Consider the following 17,479-nt stretch of genomic DNA (forward strand, 5'->3'; position numbering starts at 1 on the left):
TTTTTTTTTTAAATGAACCTAAGCAGGTTGTTAAAGTAAATTGTCTTACTTACATTATTGCAATCTAGATAATATCAATTAAGGTTGATTTAAGTTTAGATTTATTCACGAGTCTAGCTGCAATTAATATGTGAAGTGTGGATAAAAAAAATTGAGATTTGATTTTTAAGTTCGAACTGAATCCGTCTAAATTAACAGCGGATTGAATATTTTTATACAAAAAAATACATTTTGTTTAATCCAATTTGATCCATGAATCGGTTAATTTAATATAACTTTAAGTCGATTTCGAAAGTGCAATAATTAATTGAGAGAGAATTAAATTAAAGTATCTACTAGGCTGGAACTGATTTAACCGATTAATAAATAAAAAAATCAAGCCCTAGATAATTACTAGTATTTGTGAAAGAAAGACATATTGTCTTGATTTTGCCTAAAATTCCAACTAAGTTCGGTTTCAGTCAAAAAAAGACGACAATGAACTCGCATAGCATTCACATATCCAAAGGCAAAGACTTTTCCCTTTTGCTTCAAAAAAAACTTGGCGACTCGCCAATCTCTAGGCTGGATTTAGATCAGATTGACATGCTTAATCAAATCATATCATATCATTCATTACTTAGAGAGCAGTAAATGCAGAAGAATGGCTAGCTGCGCAGTGGAAGGAGGCTGTCCCTCCGATTACATAGCTATTTCCTTGGCCACTCTCTCCTTTATTGTGTGCGTTTAACCTTTTATTATCACTATTTTCAATTTCAACTTCACTCTTCTTCTTTCCTGCTTTTGATTTACCTGAATTATAACGCAATTATAGCTGTCTGCCTCCTTCTGTGTGTTTGGGCATGTATTGATTTGACCTAGATAAAGCCTACTTTAATTATGCTCTTTTACCAAGAATATTTAGATTATGTTCTTTCTTCTGTTTGGTTTGAAACGATTATGTGTTTCTTTTTATGATGATTACCTGTTTGATGATATGCCTTAATGAACTGGAGGGTTATTTTAGTTGCTAGTTTGTTCAAATTATAAGTTCTTTTGTTTTTTTTTTTATTGATAGTATGAGTTCTTCACTGTGCCTTATTACAGATTAAGCTAAATGAACATGTAGAAGAATTATTAGCTTTTTGATGTTTCTTTCATATAAGAGGTCCTTAGATATATGAAAACCCCTTGGTGGAGACAGAGAGAGAGGGGGCATTCTTTAGGTAACTTGAGATTGGATTTTAGAACTGGCATTTCAAAGAGTAATAAAGATGGTGGTAATGCATATCAAGTCTAGGGGTTGCATGTAGATGGTGGTAATGCTTTCTGGAAGCTCAAATTAGGTACTAACAAGCTTGAACGTGGATTAAATTGGGATGATTTGGAGCTATAGCATATCAAGTCTAGGGGTTGCAGAAGAAACTTTAAAATCATGAATGCTATAATATTATACATCAAACAGCTCTCTTTCTCTCTCTAACTAAGTATTTATCCCAATATAGATTCTCTTATTTGGATTTTTTGTACTTCATAGTCTATGAGCAAAATTGTGCACTATGAAGATAACTTGCATTCCTTTTGACTAAGTGTGCCATTTTTTCAGGCTTCTTTCATGGACAATTTATCCCTTTTTGATCCACAAGGTTCCACGAATTAATGGTAGTGGGTTCTGGATTCCTGTAATTCAAATTTTTGCCAGCTTCAACCTTTTGCTATCGTTAGTGGTAAACTGCAGATATTCATGTCCACCTAATTATCCTTCAGCAGCTTCACTGAAAGTTCATTTTCAGCATTTCATTATTGTATTGAACTCATGTTTTCCTCTTCTTCTTGTGTACAGATGTCTGTCAATCTTCTGGATTTCAGAAAGAGACATTGGTGGCAATCATGCTATATCTGGGCAGGTTATCCTCTTCTCTTCAGTGTTGTTTAGACCATTTGAGTTAATGGCTATCATTCAATTTTACTATGTTTTTATTTCTTAGAAGAATATTGATATTTTTTTCGGGTGAAAATGTTCTTCCAGTATGGTTTGAAGGTCCACTGGGTTTCGGTTTGCTGCTTAGCTCTCGTATAACACAAGCATTCCAGCTGTATTACATATTTGTCAAGTGAGTAGCTACTCATTATAGAAATTAAAATGAAAAGTAGAGTTTGTGAGAACATGCTACTGAGTGTAAACAATAATACCAAGCACTGATTTAACTGTGTTTAGCTGGGCCACCATTGTAATTGGCATTGTAATCACGAAAGGGCAACTGTCTTGTTAACATTTACCTACGTATATTATAAAACCTTGAAAGCTAATGTGTTGCCGCCAATAAACACTTAATGCTTTGTTGTTTACATGTGACACCTTCAAATCTTTGTCTATTGATGCACTTGGCAAATAAAATCCATTGGACTAGTATTTTTTGTTCTTTTTTATTCCTTCAAACTTTTTGCTCTAACTATTTGATATTGATAATACAGGAGGCGGTTACCACCAATTAAATCCTATATTTTTCTTCCATTAATTATCTTGCCATGGATTGTTGGTGCTGCACGTAAGAATCCCATGAACATGAACCATTTTACTTGTCTAATTTATCACATTACTTACCACTAGCAGACCAGTACTTTTCCATATGAATTTCTTTCAACATGTCACCTTCTCTTCATTGTCATTGCTAGTTTCTGACAAGGATTACCTCATAATATGTAGTTATCCATTCGAAGAAGCCACTGAATCCTCGTTGCCACATGGGGACTTATTGGATCATTCCAGTTGTGAGCCTTCACACAATCTATATTGCTTCTTTAGTTGGATTCGCAGGGGCAATACGTCATATAGAGTTCAGGTTTGATGAGCTCAAAGACCTGTGGCAGGGGATACTTGTCTCAGCATTATCTATTGGTACTTTGTTGACTTATATTTTTACAAGGCCCTGTAGTAGACTTCTTTTATGCTTGAGTAAGGCCTCTTAGCCTGATCAATCAATCATCTAATTGAATGAAAATTGGCAGGGGAAGACTTGCCCCCAATACACCCATGTGGTGGGACCCCTCCCCAGACCCTCGCTTAGCGAGGACGCGTAGTGTACCGGGCCGCCCCTATAGGCTTAATCATAATATTATATTTTCAACGCTGCTCTTAGAAATCAAATCTATTTTCTGTGCTTAGCCATTTTGGCTGCTGATTGAGGAGAGTTGCTTTTGTTTTTCTTTTATGTAGGGGCAGATGAATGGTACTCATCTGCGCCTCTTGGCTTTCACCTGCTAACTTTCTGCTTTTCTCAACTTGCAGGAGTATGGGTTGTTGCCTATATTTTGAATGAAGTTCACGATAATATCTCATGGCTTCAAGTTGCATCTAGATTTTTGCTTTTACTCACGGTATGTTTACGGTCTAATAACCTTAAGAATGTTCACTAACTGATTTGGTGTCATTAGCTAATCTGATTTAAGTCTTCGGACTTCAGCTTGTGGATATCACTAACGTTTTTCAGAGCCTGCTTTGCAGGCAAGTATTCTTGTGTTAGCATTCTTCTCTATATCAAGCTCACAACCGTTGCTTTCACAAATCAGCTTGAGGAAAAGGGAACCTCTAGAATTTGAATCAATGGGTCAGGCTCTGGGTATACCAGAGAGCGGAATGTTAATGCAAAGAGATCATCCAGCTCCAGTTATAGATCCTAATGAACCACTGGATAAGCTTCTTCTGAATAAAAGATTCCGTCACTCTTTCATGGCATTCGCAGACAGGTTTCTTGCTAATTCAAATTTGTACTCATTTAACTTGAATAGATATTGAAATTCCCGGAATTTCAAAGTTTGAATACTTTGTCCATATATGGGTGTTTGTGAAACTTCATACAAATTTAGAAATAAATCAGTAAAATGAATGCATCATTGAAGGGTGAAGTATAATCCTTTCAAAACCATCTTGACTGCAGTTGTTTGGCCGGTGAGAGTGTTCATTTCTATAACGAAGTGCATGAACGTAGCAAAATTCCTCTAGAAGACACAGTAAGAAGAATCTACATGACACGGCATATCATTGAGAAATATATAGTTGCAGGTTTGTGATGTTTATAAGGTCTAATCTTACTTATTAAATGTACCTTCATTAAACTTGAAAGAAGGTTACTGGAGAACATTCAATTTTTCTCTTGTCATACAAAACAACCTAATTTTCCCCTTACGTAGGAACTTTAGATCAATCTAGTTCAATTTTACCCTGTTCTAAGTAGATGCCAACGAAAATTAGCAACATAATACCTTTGGAAAGGATAAAATTGAGCTAGAATTTCTATCATGGGAGCAAAATTGAACTGTTTTGTATGATGTGGGGAGAATTGAACTTCCCTAATAACCTTTGAGGCAAACTTGACCCTTATCCCTTGTAAGAATGGTTCACTACAATCACAAAAAATTTATTTCATGCTAAAATAATCAATAAACTTGTGGCCATTTTAACATTGTGGCCATTGAACTTCAATTCATAACAATATGGCCATCGAATTTTACACTTTTTAATACCGGTGGCCACTCAACACCTCAAAACGACCATTGACGCCTCAAAATAAAAAATTCGGAGATTTAATGAGATTATAAGGAACTTTAATTCTTGAAAATTTTCATTTTGAGGTCATTTAGGTGTTGTTTGGGTAGGAGAGATAAAGTAAATTTTTAGAGAGAGAAAGCTCCAAAAAATGTGATTTTGGAAAATAAAAAATGTGGTTTCATGGTAAATGTCATTCCGAACAACTTTAATTCTTGAATATTTTCATTTTGAGGTCGTTAACGGTCATTTTGAGGAGTTAGTTAAAATTGAGTGGCCACCGATGTTAAAAAGTGTAAAGTTCAGTGGCCACACCGTTAAAAATTGAAGTTCAGTGGCCATAATGTTAAAATGGGTAACGTTCAGTGGACATGGGTGTAATTTACCCATCAATAATCCGGTGTTAATGAAAGCTGAATGGGATGCTATGTCATTATTTCGCCGAGCCAGTGGTGTTCACATGGTCAGTTTGGTCAGTCACCATTACATCTAGACTTATTAGAATCCCACCTTAGGATGAAATTATTTCATCCTAAGATTCTAATAAGCCTAGATCACAGACCAACACCACTGTTGGCAGAGCTCTTTTCCGAAACAAGTGTTAGTAGTGGCTGAGATTATGACTCCTAAACTTCATTTTTTTTGACATAAAATCTTTAAACATTATGAGTTAATGATAATTCTTTAGGGATTTTATGTGACAGGTGGAACAATGGAGGTAAATATATCATACAGAACCAGACAAGAAATACTAACTACATCAAACCTGTCGCACCCTCATCTCTTCAATAAGGCAATAAATGAGTTGCTGCAGCTAATGAAAACGGTAGGTTGCTGTACCTTTTGTCTATTAGTAGTGGCTAAAATACATCTATGACCCCTTAACTATAGTGCTACTAACATTATGACCTTTAAACTTCATTTCGTGACATAAAACGTCCTTGAAATGATGACCTTAAAATAGGTATTTGACTATAGTTTATGCTGATATTGATCAAACTTGTTCAGTGTAAAGTTCAAATATTTTTATGTCACGAAATGAAGTTTGGGACCGTAATGTTAGTAGTAGTAACTATAGATGTAAGTTACCGTATCAGTACACACTGAAGTTAAATGTTTTTTTACTTTTACCCCCTGAAGAATTTAGCAAAAGATTACTGGTCATCAATGTATTTCATCAAATTCAAAGAAGAAGCAAGTATGAGATCCAACGGGCATGACCTTGAACAGATGACAGCTTGGAACTTCTCACCTAGATTGAGTTCAGTACATGGTGCTGCTGATGATCCTTTCCATCAAGAATATCCTTTGAAGGTCTCTGCTTCTGATAATCATGATATGGAAACTATCCAAGAATTGTGACCAATTTGAGTATCTTCTTGGTTTTTTTGGTCAAATTAGTCAAATAGTGGCACATGTTATGCATATGATTCATGGGTTTTTTTGACATGTCATTCGTGTCATTTTGAACTAACTTGACCAAAAATACCGAGTTTGAAGATCAAATAACTACTCGATATACTAGTTCATTTTTGAACAAATAGGTCCGGCGAGCAAAGTTGAAGGGTCAAATTGATGGGTAATTGCATACGGTGTTGTACAACTTTTGTCATTTTTCATACTTTGGTGTATAATCTTAATTTTGCACACAAAACTGTATAACATTTTGGTGACCTTTAATTAAAGTGTATAGTTAGTCAACACGAAGTCAATGTACCACGTAATCAATTTGACATCCAAAAAAGTCAAAATTGCTGATGTGTCAAGTTGACCAGTCAACTTTTTACTTTTAAAGAGGTAAATTTGCTGATGTGGCACGTTGACTTCGTGTTGACCGGTCACAATTACTGGCTGTACACTTTAGTGGGGGGCCACCAAATTGTTGTACACGCTTGTGTGCAAAATTAAAAGTGGCACACCAAAGTGTGAATTAGGACAAATGTTGTACACCACGTATATAATTTACCCCCTAAATTGATCCTTCACGTGGGTATTGGATTGATGCATAATGTGTGATCGCCCATGGGATGTTTAAATGCTTGGAAAAATAAGTGAGAAGAGAAAGAAAGGAGAAGTGCATCTGTCTGAAGTGACAAAAATCAGTACATGTTCAATAATCATACAGAAGAGAACCATGTTAAGGAGTCAGTAGTCAGTGTAGCCACCTCTAGTCTTAAAGCTGTACAGACAATAATCATATTGTATTTACCAATTTACATAACAATATTGTTTTGGGAAAAACTTACATCATGTTTATAAAGTGTGGCACAGTTATAAGTGTTGGAAGACAGCATTGCCATTGATTGCAAAGTCAGGTACACTAATGTTTTTAGGCTTATTAATTTTCACCCTCTATTTGTTTAAAAAGTCGATTATTGTTTGTACTTTGAAAAAGTTTTATTAATCTTTATGAACTTGTTTAAATATATACATTTTGAATTTTCTAAAATTTCTCCGATCACCTAGATTTTAAGGGTAATTTTACACAAACTAAAGAGGTACGGTAAACATTTTAAATGGCAATTGACTTTTTTTTTTTCTTTTGTACCATATATAAGGATAGGGCTAGGGGTGTATTACGCTGTATTTTTAACTTAGTTTGACCATAGTTGTGAAAAAAGCAAAATATGCATTTGGCCACAGTTTAAATGAACTAAAGTTTAAGTTAATAAGTTAAAATCCAATAAAAAAAATTTATATTAATCTCTAACATTAAATATGCAGTTGAAAGTGATCTATCACAATTATTAGCTAACTAATATGTTTTTTTTCCCAATTTGTAGATGGGTATATGTGATTTTTTTTATTGAAAAAAGAGAAATGAGGTTTTCACGGATTGTAAAACCAATAACTTTTAGGTTGAAATTGTCAATTTGATGTTGGTGAACTAAACAATTTGACCTCAAACTTATCAATTTTTCATTAAATTTCTCACTCCACAAATGCAATACCTAAATGACCTCAAACTTAAAAACTAAAAAACTAAAGTTGTTTTAAAATATTATTTAATTCTTGAACTTTTTTTATTTTGAGATCGTTATTGGCCAAATTTAGCAAAGTCAACCCAAAATGACTAAGGATACGAACTTTGTAAAAACAAAAAATCCACATATACCAATATAAATGTGATACCACATGAGTTTTAACTGAAATTATTTATTTATTTATTATATTGCTTATATTATATTTTAATTAATTATAGCTATAAATGAGTGTATCTCAAATTTCAGAGTTCTTATATTAAACATCCGGTCTTTCATGTCACTCGTAGGATCTCCAATTCACATTTGGACACATGTAGTGTGACCCCACGTAATAATTAAAATAGTGGGACCTCTTATAATATATGTGGGTTCGTGTTACATGTGTCAAAATATGTATGGGAGGTTCTCTATTTGACATGGAGAATCGGATGCTTCTAATAATTTGCCCAAATTTCAAATTGTTCTTAATACGTGATTTTTTAACATAATTTCCTTTTAAATTAATAGTTTCTCTCCTGATTTTTTATGTTCACTAAAAAACATAAGGGTAAATAGTTATAAGATTTCTATGTTTTTACGTAATACACTAGTTAGTCTTTGTGTTTTTAAAAATGATTATATAGTCTCTCGGTTTTTATTTTTGTCAACTCTTTAGTCCTTATATTTGAGTGAATACTGAAATTAGACTAAATAAAGGTTAAAATACTAAAATTACCCTTTACTATATGTTTTAGTAATAAAATATCAATTTTTTCTATTTTATATTTATTTTTTTCTTCGTAATAATAATCTCTCCAATATTAGTAAATTGTTTATTAATTTTCATATAATTATAAATTTTAATATAGTAGTGTAGAACTTATTCATGAATGATAAATATTGTAAAAATTATGAAAATAGGAGTAGAACTATATAAAATTATAAAAAGTGATTTTTTTTGTGAGAATAAGAAACATATTATTTTTATAATTAATATACACAAGTATAAGAATTTTGGTGTATATATACGACACAAACTTCATTAAAACTATTTTGATTAAATTTGAAAATTAGAAGATAAGTTATTTTATTTGTATGTTTTGTATTTTTATATATAAAATTAAATAAAATGACTAAATAGTTGATTAAAATAAAATTTAAGAATCTTATAATAATATGATGAATCTAATAGTAAGTTAAGTGAAAATACAAGTACCTTATAATTATTTATCCAAAAAATAATATGAAATTTAACAAAAAGTAACTCTAGATTTTTTCGCACTTAAATAAACCTTACTCGTAGTTTATCAAATTTCTTCTAAAAATGTTAGTTTATCAAGATATTAAAATCCGTTTGTCGGTTCTTTTTTATTTTTTATTGATAGATAATAAATGTTAGTTAAATTTTCCACAAACAAAATCTGTTTCCAAATTTAACAAATAATTTTTTTATCTCACGGACAAAAAAAAAAAAAAAACAATTCCAAATAATGGAAATAAAAACACAGCCCGTTTATTTTACTTACTGTTTGCTGTTGCTGTTACGGCTGTTGGTCCCTTATAACGTTACAAGTATAGTTCCAAGGGGGGGTTAGGAACTATTTAAAAAATTTTGTTAGGGCAGACTTCTTTTTCGTGAGAAAAAAGGTTTTAACAGCGGCGCTGAGTGAATAGCAAGATACTGGCTTAGTCAACTGGTGACTAGGTCAGTTTCTTTGCTTGAGTCAGGAGATAGCACTTAGAGTCTATTCCTGAGCTCAGATATTCAATGCGCACAACTCAGCTTGACCTCTTTACTTGGTCAGTTTTTGTTTAAGCAAGCAATAAATATATAAAGGAGTTTAAGGTTAGAAATATGTTACTCAGCAGATTTATCCAGGTTCGGCCTCCAAGCCTACGTCCTGTCCCCGGAACACGTTCCGAGATTTCGAATTCTCTACTGAGCTCTTTAACGGTAGAGCATCAAACCTTTTACAATCTTAGAAACTGAGTATAACAAGAGTACCTTCATATATACCTCTACTCAATCCTAATCTCTCGCTGAGTACTATAACCGAGTACTCAGCCTCTCCTTTCTAATCTCTAGAAATGATAAGTGTTTGTCATAAACAACGATTGCTAAGACACTTTAGATGATTGAATAATCACTCTAGACTTTTACACAAAAGATATGAAATTTGGTGTAAGATTGCTTTGCTTTTTCTTACAGAACTTTGAGTAGAATTTTGGTCAGCGTAATGGCTTGATCAAGTTCTGTATGGAATGAAGCAACTGAAGGGCTCTATTTATAGAGACGTCTGAGGCATCGGTCATTTTGAATTTCGAAATAACCGTTGGAGGGAAACGGCTTCCTATCGTTGTCACCCAGTCTTGCTCAGAGCTCTCGGCCAATCAGATTTGAGTATCTTCTGTCCTCGGTCAGCTTTTGGTCAGCTCGGCAGAATGTCTCTCCATTTATGGTAAGGTCAACTAGACAGCATTCTGTGTCTTCTGAACTTTACCCAAAGTGGAAACACTTTGTCTGGAAGTTGTTCTTGCTCAGCTGCTGTCTTGTACTCTTTGTCGAATCAACTCAGCAGCTTCGTCCCGAAGTTGTTCCACGAAGGTCTTCTTAATCCTTCTTCTGCTGAGCTGCGTTTTGTACATAACGACAGCGTTTTGATATACGCAGGCCGAGTTGCCTTAAACTGTTTGACTTGGGCTTTGACTTCCGTATTGGGCTTTGGGCCTTTTAATCTTTGTGTCTTATAAACAATTTAACTCAACATTGAACAAACACATTAGTAGAATAAATCAAAGCATTTAAACTTAGTGTGTTTAGAATATTTTTTAATTACTCTTAAACAATTTTGTCAAATCAAAATTATGTGGAAATGTGTTTCAACAAACTCCCCCATTTTGATGTTGGCAAAACTATTCAGCGAAGAACTCAGTATTGAGCTCCCCCATGATAGTTGACCTAATATAACTTAGCAAACTCCCCCGTCAGGGTTGAGCTACTGACTTAGTTTTACTCTAAACATTTAAAGGTTTAGTCGAGTAAGTATAAGGTCAGTTTTCAAATATAGGTCAGCTCATGAAACATATTCTATTTTACTCAGTGTTTAAGCGGAAGTTTTAACATTCAGAGGGCGCTGAGTAATTTGTTGTTCAATGAGTCTTATAAGACAATGTTTTATAAATATACAAGTCAATGTCAAACATGTTATCAGCATTGGGTACGATCAATAAGTTTTATAAGCATTAAACATAGTTGATGTAATTGAAGATACATAATAACTTAATACTCAGCATCGTATATAATAACTCATAACTCAGGTTTTGGATAAAAAGATGCAAGTATTGATATTAATAGAGGTAGTCAGCGTATACAATAAAAGACAAAAGAAAAAACATAGAGACTACATATATAGCATATACTGAGCTAGCCTACATCTATTTCTTTTTCTTTTGCTTAGACTGACTAAGCTCATGCTGTGTTCTAGCTTGTTCTTTCTCCCCCGTTTTGTCAGCATCGGGAGGAGGAATCCTAAAGGCGTCGGTTAAGATGGCTCTGCTCAGTTCTGTGGACAGCCCCTTAAGTCTATCGACACTTTCATTGACGCCGTCAAAGATAGCAATTCCATCATCTGAGACCTCTGTGGGTATATTGAGTTCAGCAGCGCTGATCATGCTTACTATGAAAGCTTGAGTTTTACCTATCCAGGTAAGTGCATCTGACAGACCAGCAACGACTTGATGAAATGTCTTTAGTAAGGCTGAGTCGTAGTATTGACGCTGAATATTGCTGTGACGTACATGGTTGAAGGTTTGTTTGGTGACAGATAATATCTCATTTTGCTTCATGGCATCAGTGTCCATCTCTTGTTTGTTCAAGTTCAGTAATCGAACAGCCTCTCCAATTTGCTCCACTAAGCATTGAGAATAGGAGACCATTTGCTCGTTGGTCTTGATTTGCTCAGTGTGAAGCTGAGCAAAGAGCATTTTGACTTCATCAGAAGTTGCATATCGCGTGTTCGCAGCTGACAAGGTCTGAACTTGACCTTGAAGAGTGTTGAGGTGTTGAACTATGGTCAGCTGGAGCTCAACCAGCTTTGTGATGGAATCCTGCTTAGGTTGCTGTGCTTGAATGGAGACTATGACACTCAGCAAATCCTTGAATCCCTTAACTTCATTGAGAAGCTGAGTTACGTGGGAGAGCTGAGTTGTCTCAACAGTAGAAGACCCAGCAGCAGGTGGAGTGGTTTGATGAAGGTCTTTAATTAATGTTTGCACCGAGTCGATGATTCTTTTACCAGACTCGATGGCATGTAAGTAGCTGAGAGAGCCTTCATTAACTTGCCTAGTTTCCTCAGTATGACCGGTTGGAAGAGGAGTCAGAGGAATAACATGGTCAGTGACTGGAAGTGTGCTTTCAATCTGCACTTGAGTCTCGGGTAGAGCTGATTGATCGGCAGAAGTGTTGATTGGAGAAGAAGTAATTCGAATGTTGTCTATGCTGACTGGAGCAGGAATGTCCTGAGTCAGCACAATGCTTGTAGTAACAGCATTGACGGGAATTTGCTCCATTTGGCTTGTAGAGTTAGCGGAAGCATTCAAGTCGGCGTGTTCCTTTGGTGAAGAAACACAGGCTTGATTTTCAAGAGAAGCCGATGGAGTAGAAGATGTTTGTCTTCTGAAAAATTTCAGCTTGAGTGTAGAAGGGTCTTTGGTCGACTTCTGGATAACGAGGTCAGGGACAGTTGGTTTTTGAACAGGAAGGTCAATGACAGACTTCTCACTTGCCTTAACTAATCTTCTTCTGCGAGGAGGAGTGTCAGCTTGGATAGACTCTCCTGAGTGAGAGGGGGAAGTTTCTTCTTGATCAGCAGTAAGCTGGACAGCTTCTTGTTCTTCTCCAGCAGCCAACTCAGTATTGGTTGGCTCAGCTTCAACCTCACTAGCTGTCTCCTCGGAGTCAGTATCATCACTGTGTTCTTCTCCTTGTTCATCATCTTCTTCATCATTGCCATCTAACTCTTCCTCAACTTGTGCAATGAACTGATCATCCAGTTGCACATCATCTTCTTGATGTTCAGCTTCTGTTCCTTGACACTGTGTGTAGTGAGAATCACCAGGAACAACGATGTTAGTAGGGATAGCATCAATAGGGGTCAGCGTAGAAGACTTCTGTTTCTTTTGAGGTTGCTCATCAGCATCTGTTCTTTCCTCTATTTCAGGCTCATCTTGCCTGCTTCTCTTCTCAGCTGACTTAGGTCTCTCCTGACCTTGTTCAGCAGCTGACTTAGGCTTCTTGGCCTGAGGCTCAGCTTTCTTTGAAGGAGTCCCAACAGCTTTCCTCTTTCGGGCAGCTGGAGCCTTTGTCCTTTTGCCCTTCTTTGGGACAGTTGTCTCCTCATCAGCCTCATCAGTAATTTTCCCTTTCTTAATTGGCTGATTGTACTTTAAAGCCCTCAGCGAAGTAGCGGTTATCTCAGATCCTCTAGCCTTAGTTTCCTCAGATAGATCAATTTGATGATCTAAGAGGATTCTGGTGATGAGCGAACCCAGCCTGAGAGTTCCAGTGCTCCTTAAGAAACCAGCAATCAAGAATACTGGCATATTGATCGGCTTGTATGTCAGCATATACCATATGAAGCATTGCTCAAAATTCGTTGCTGAGGTGGTGCAGTTGATCTTGGGATAAATGAAGTAGGTCAGCAGATAGTGGGCCATCTTTTGGTGCTGACCCATTGAGGTGCTGGAGATTTCTCCAGAGTGACCAGCGGGCTTGCAGAAGGTGGTATTGTACCCAGTTCCTTCATGATCCCCAGACCGCCTCAGTTTTGTTCCCTCATTCTTTAACTTCAGCAAGTTAGCAAGATAGGTAGGGTTTATAAAAATGGTCTTTTCCTTTACCACAGTTACCAGATAGTCCTGGTTGTCATTGGCAACTCGGAGGTTGTGGTAGAACTCCCTTACTAGGTCAGGGTAGGTGTGATCTCTAATGGAGAACAGCTTGGTCCAGCCATTCTTCGATATCCATTCACAGAAGGGTTGCTCAATTTTTACGAAGGCTTCTGAGACCCATCTAGAGAAGTCTATCTTGCATTCTCTAACGTCTGCGAAAACTTTGGTGTAGGTTCTGACCTTGGTCGGCTTTCCCTTAGATGAGGTGGCTTGGCCAGCTTTGCCTTTGCTCGGCGTAGTGACCTTTGTAGTTTCAGGCAAAGTAGCTTGCCTGGAAGGTTCATCGGAACTGGTCTTGGGGTGGCCGACACCGGAGATGTTAACGGAAACCTTAGTCATAGTTTCAGAAAAAGATTGGGAAGCTTTGAGAGTTTTTAGAGAGAGAGAGTGCTTTGCCAGAGAATTCGGTAAGTGTAAAGAAAATAAAAAATGGGGATTTACCCATTATTTATAGCGGTGAAGAGTGGATCTTATTGAATCCATGTGTCAGTTTTGCCTTGGGATTGTCAACCGATAAAGATCATGGCTTTTATGACACATTCGACGCATACATCATCCTAGGTGGCTATTCGCGTGCTTTTGCATTTAATGCAACGGATCTAACACTCAGCGTTTAGAATATAAGCGTTTTATATTCTGAGTGGTCAGTAGTATATAAAAGGATGATTTCTCAGTTTGAGATTACTACTCGGTGTGCACATTTACTCAGTATAACAATCACTCAGCATGCATTTGCATAAATCATTCAGCGTAGTAATTCACTCAGCATAAATTTACATTTAGAACAGGAATTTACTGAAGAGGATTAAACATACCAATGGCTTCTCTCAGTATGCTGAACTGTTCATGAGCCAGTGGCTTTGTGAAGATATCCGCAAGCTGCTCATCCGTTGGGACGTAGGTCAGCTTTATCTCACCCTTGAGTACATGGTCTCTAATGAAGTGATGTCTTATGTTGACATGCTTCATTCTGCTGTGTTGAATTGGGTTCTTTGATAGATCAATTGCACTTTTGTTGTCGCATTTGACCTCAATTGTCTTTGTTTGAACACCATAGTCTTCAAGTTGTTGCTTAATCCATAGGACTTGAGCAACACAGTGACCAGCAGCAATGTACTCAGCTTCAGTGGTAGACAAGGCTACTGACGCCTGCTTCTTGCTGAACCAGGATACAAGACAGCTTCCTAAGAAATGACATCCTCCAGATGTGCTTTTTCATTCTAGCTTGTCTCGACCATAGTCAGCGTCAGTGTATCCAACGAGTGTAAAGCCATGCGTGTTGGGATACCATAAACCTGCGTTCACTGAGCTTTGCAAATATCTAAGGATTCTTTTTACAGCTATGTAATGAGATTCCTTAGGGTTAGATTGATATCTAGCACAGTAGCATACTGAGAACTGAATGCCCGGTCTACTTGCTGTTAAGTAAAGTAGAGAGCCTATCATACCTCGATACAATTTGCTGTCTACCGACTTACCATTCTTGTCAGCGCAGAGGACAATGTCAGTGCCCATAGGAGTGGATATTGGCTTGCAATTTTCAAGATCATATTTCTTCAATATCTCCTTGGCATATTTAGCTTGACTGATGAAGATGCCATTTTTCCCTTGTTTGATTTGAAGTCCAAGGAAGAAGTCGAGTTCTCCCATCATCGATATTTCAAACCCAGTCTGCATTTGCTTGCTAAATTCCTTGCACATTGACTCATTAGTAGCACCGAAAATAATATCATCCACATATATTTGAGCCAGCAGGGTATCTTTACCCTTTCTCTTAATGAATAAGGTTGTATCAGCTTTGCCTCTGACATAGTTTCTAGTCAGCAGGAAACTGGTCAGCCTCTCATACCAAGCACGTGGTGCTTGCTTGAGGCCGTACAGAGCCTTTTTGAGTTTATAAACGTGGTTTGGGAATTTAGGATCCTTAAACCCTGGAGGTTGGTTAACATAAACTTCCTCGTTTATAACTCCATTAAGGAATGCACTCTTAACATCCATTTGAAACAGTTTAAAGTTCATATAGCTTGCATAAGCGCATAAAATCCTAATAGCCTCTAGCCTTGCCACTGGGGCAAAGTTCTCACCGTAGTCAATACCTTCTTGTTGACTGTAGCCCTGAGCTACAAGCCTTGCTTTGTTCCTGACTACGTTTCCTTGCTCATCCAGCTTGTTGCGGAAGACCCATCTTGTTCCAATGGTCTTTTGACTCCTTGGATGTGGCACTAGCTCCCATACATCGTTTCTTCTGAATTGGTGAAGTTCCTCTTGCATTGCGCTCATCCAGAATTCATCTTCCTCAGCATCAGCGAAGTTCTTAGGTTCCTGAACTGAGACGAAGGCTACATTGCTGAGGTACCTCCTGAGTTGGTTTCTTGTCATCGGGGTATTCTCAGCGGCATCAAGGATTGCACTCTCCGAGTGCCCTCTTGGAATCCTTATCTCCTTGGGTAGATTGATGTCTTGTGCTGTCTGTGTTTCAACAATTTCTGCAGGTGTAGACTGGTCAGTGAAAACAATTTGAGGTTCACTTTTACCTTTGGTCAGCCCTTGAGGGAATGACTCAGCGGCTGTATCTTGATCAGCGGGTGCTGAGTGTGGATCATCCTCGGTCAGCGGCAGATATCTTCCTGCAGGGTTAGTTTCGTCGAACTCAACATGTACTGACTCTTCTAAAACTTGAGTTCGTTTATTGAAAACTCTGTATGCTTTGCTGTTTGTTGAGTAGCCTAAAAAAATAGCTTCACCAGCTTTTGAGTCAAATTTAGCTAGGATATCTTTGGTGTTTAAAATAAAACATTTACAGCCAAAGGCACGAAAGTATCCAATGTTGGACTTTCGTCCTTTTCAAAGCTCGTAGGGGGTTTTCTTTAGTATAGGTCTAACAAGAGCCCTATTAAGAATATAGCACGTTGTGTTAACAGCTTCTCCCCAAAAGTACTTTGGAAGCCTATGCCCACTCAGCATTGTCCTGGCTATTTCAACCAAGGTTCTGTTCTTCCTTTCAACAACCCCATTTTGTTGAGGCGTCCTAGGAGCAGAAAAATTATGGTCAATGCCGCTGGCTTCACAGAATTCAACAAACTGTTGGTTTTTGAATTCTCCACCATTATCACTTCGGATGTGAGCCAATTTTAGGTCTTTGTCATTTTCAAGTTTTCTAACCAAATTTGAAAATGTCTCAAAGGTCTCATCCTTGCTACTCAGCAAGATGACCCAAGTGTACCGAGAGAAGTCATCTACAATGACCAAGAAAAATCTTCTTCCACCCAGACTCAGCGGCTGGACTGGACCGAAGAGATCCAAGTGTAGTAATTCTAACGGACGCTTAGTTGAGACAATGTTTTTGCTATGAAAAGATTGTTTGGTTTGTTTTCCAGCTTGGCAAGCGTGGCATAATTGATCTTTTTCAAATCTAAGTTCAGGCAGTCCCTCAACCAATTGCTTTCTTGCTAATTTGGCCAGGAGGTCCATGCTTACATGACCAAGTCTCCTGTGCCATAGCCAGGAATTTTCTTCCTTTGAAACTAAGCATACAGTTTTTGAAAACTTTTTCTCTAAGTCTAGCATAAAGACATTATCAATCCGAGGGGCAGTTAAAATTAACTCATTTGTTTTTCCCTCGTATATTTTACATCCAGTAGCATCAAATATAACTTTTCTCTCATTGTCACATAGCTGAGCTACGCTGAGTAAGTTATATTTGAGTCCGCTGACTAGGGAGACTGACTCAATAGTAGGATTACCTCCGATGGTTCCTAACCCTACTATCTTACCCTTTTTGTTGTCTCCAAAACTTACGCTTCCTCCTCGTTTACGCTCAAACGTGATGAACTGAGTTTCATCACCAGTCATGTGCCTCGAGCATGCGCTGTCAATATACCACATCTTTGACTTCTCAGCACACCTCAGGCTTACCTGCATTGTAACTAGTTACTTTTAGGTACCCAATTCTTTTTGGGTCCTTGCTTGTTAGGTTCAACAGGTAAAGCATCATATTTTATTTTATGGCGACATACTTGGACAGTATGGCCATTCTTTCCAC

The 17,479-nt window shown here is 37.0% G+C and overlaps 1 protein-coding gene across 2 annotated transcripts; it reads left to right on the plus strand.

Annotated features, from left to right (window-relative positions):
- The first annotated feature begins 444 nt into the window (after nt 1–444).
- Nucleotides 445–6,811, plus strand: LOC136229142 (regulator of G-protein signaling 1). Of its 2 annotated transcripts, none has more exons than XM_066017724.1 (11): nt 445–720; nt 1,586–1,706; nt 1,823–1,886; nt 2,009–2,093; nt 2,455–2,528; nt 2,687–2,878; nt 3,269–3,357; nt 3,485–3,726; nt 3,918–4,042; nt 5,214–5,351; nt 5,666–5,803. In XM_066017724.1, exons 1-10 carry the CDS (start codon nt 644–646, stop codon nt 5,315–5,317), a joined length of 1,173 nt encoding a protein of 390 aa, XP_065873796.1. In that variant the 5' UTR covers nt 445–643; the 3' UTR covers nt 5,318–5,351; nt 5,666–5,803. The 2 variants fall into 2 exon arrangements, with proteins under 2 accessions (XP_065873796.1, XP_065873795.1); XM_066017723.1 differs by having other exon boundaries at nt 447–720; nt 5,230–5,351; nt 5,666–6,811.
- Nucleotides 6,812–17,479: the final 10,668 nt, after the last annotated feature.

The sequence above is a fragment of the Euphorbia lathyris genome, chromosome 5 (genome assembly GCF_963576675.1).
Source record: "Euphorbia lathyris chromosome 5, ddEupLath1.1, whole genome shotgun sequence".
Classification (NCBI taxonomy): Eukaryota; Viridiplantae; Streptophyta; class Magnoliopsida; order Malpighiales; family Euphorbiaceae; genus Euphorbia; species Euphorbia lathyris.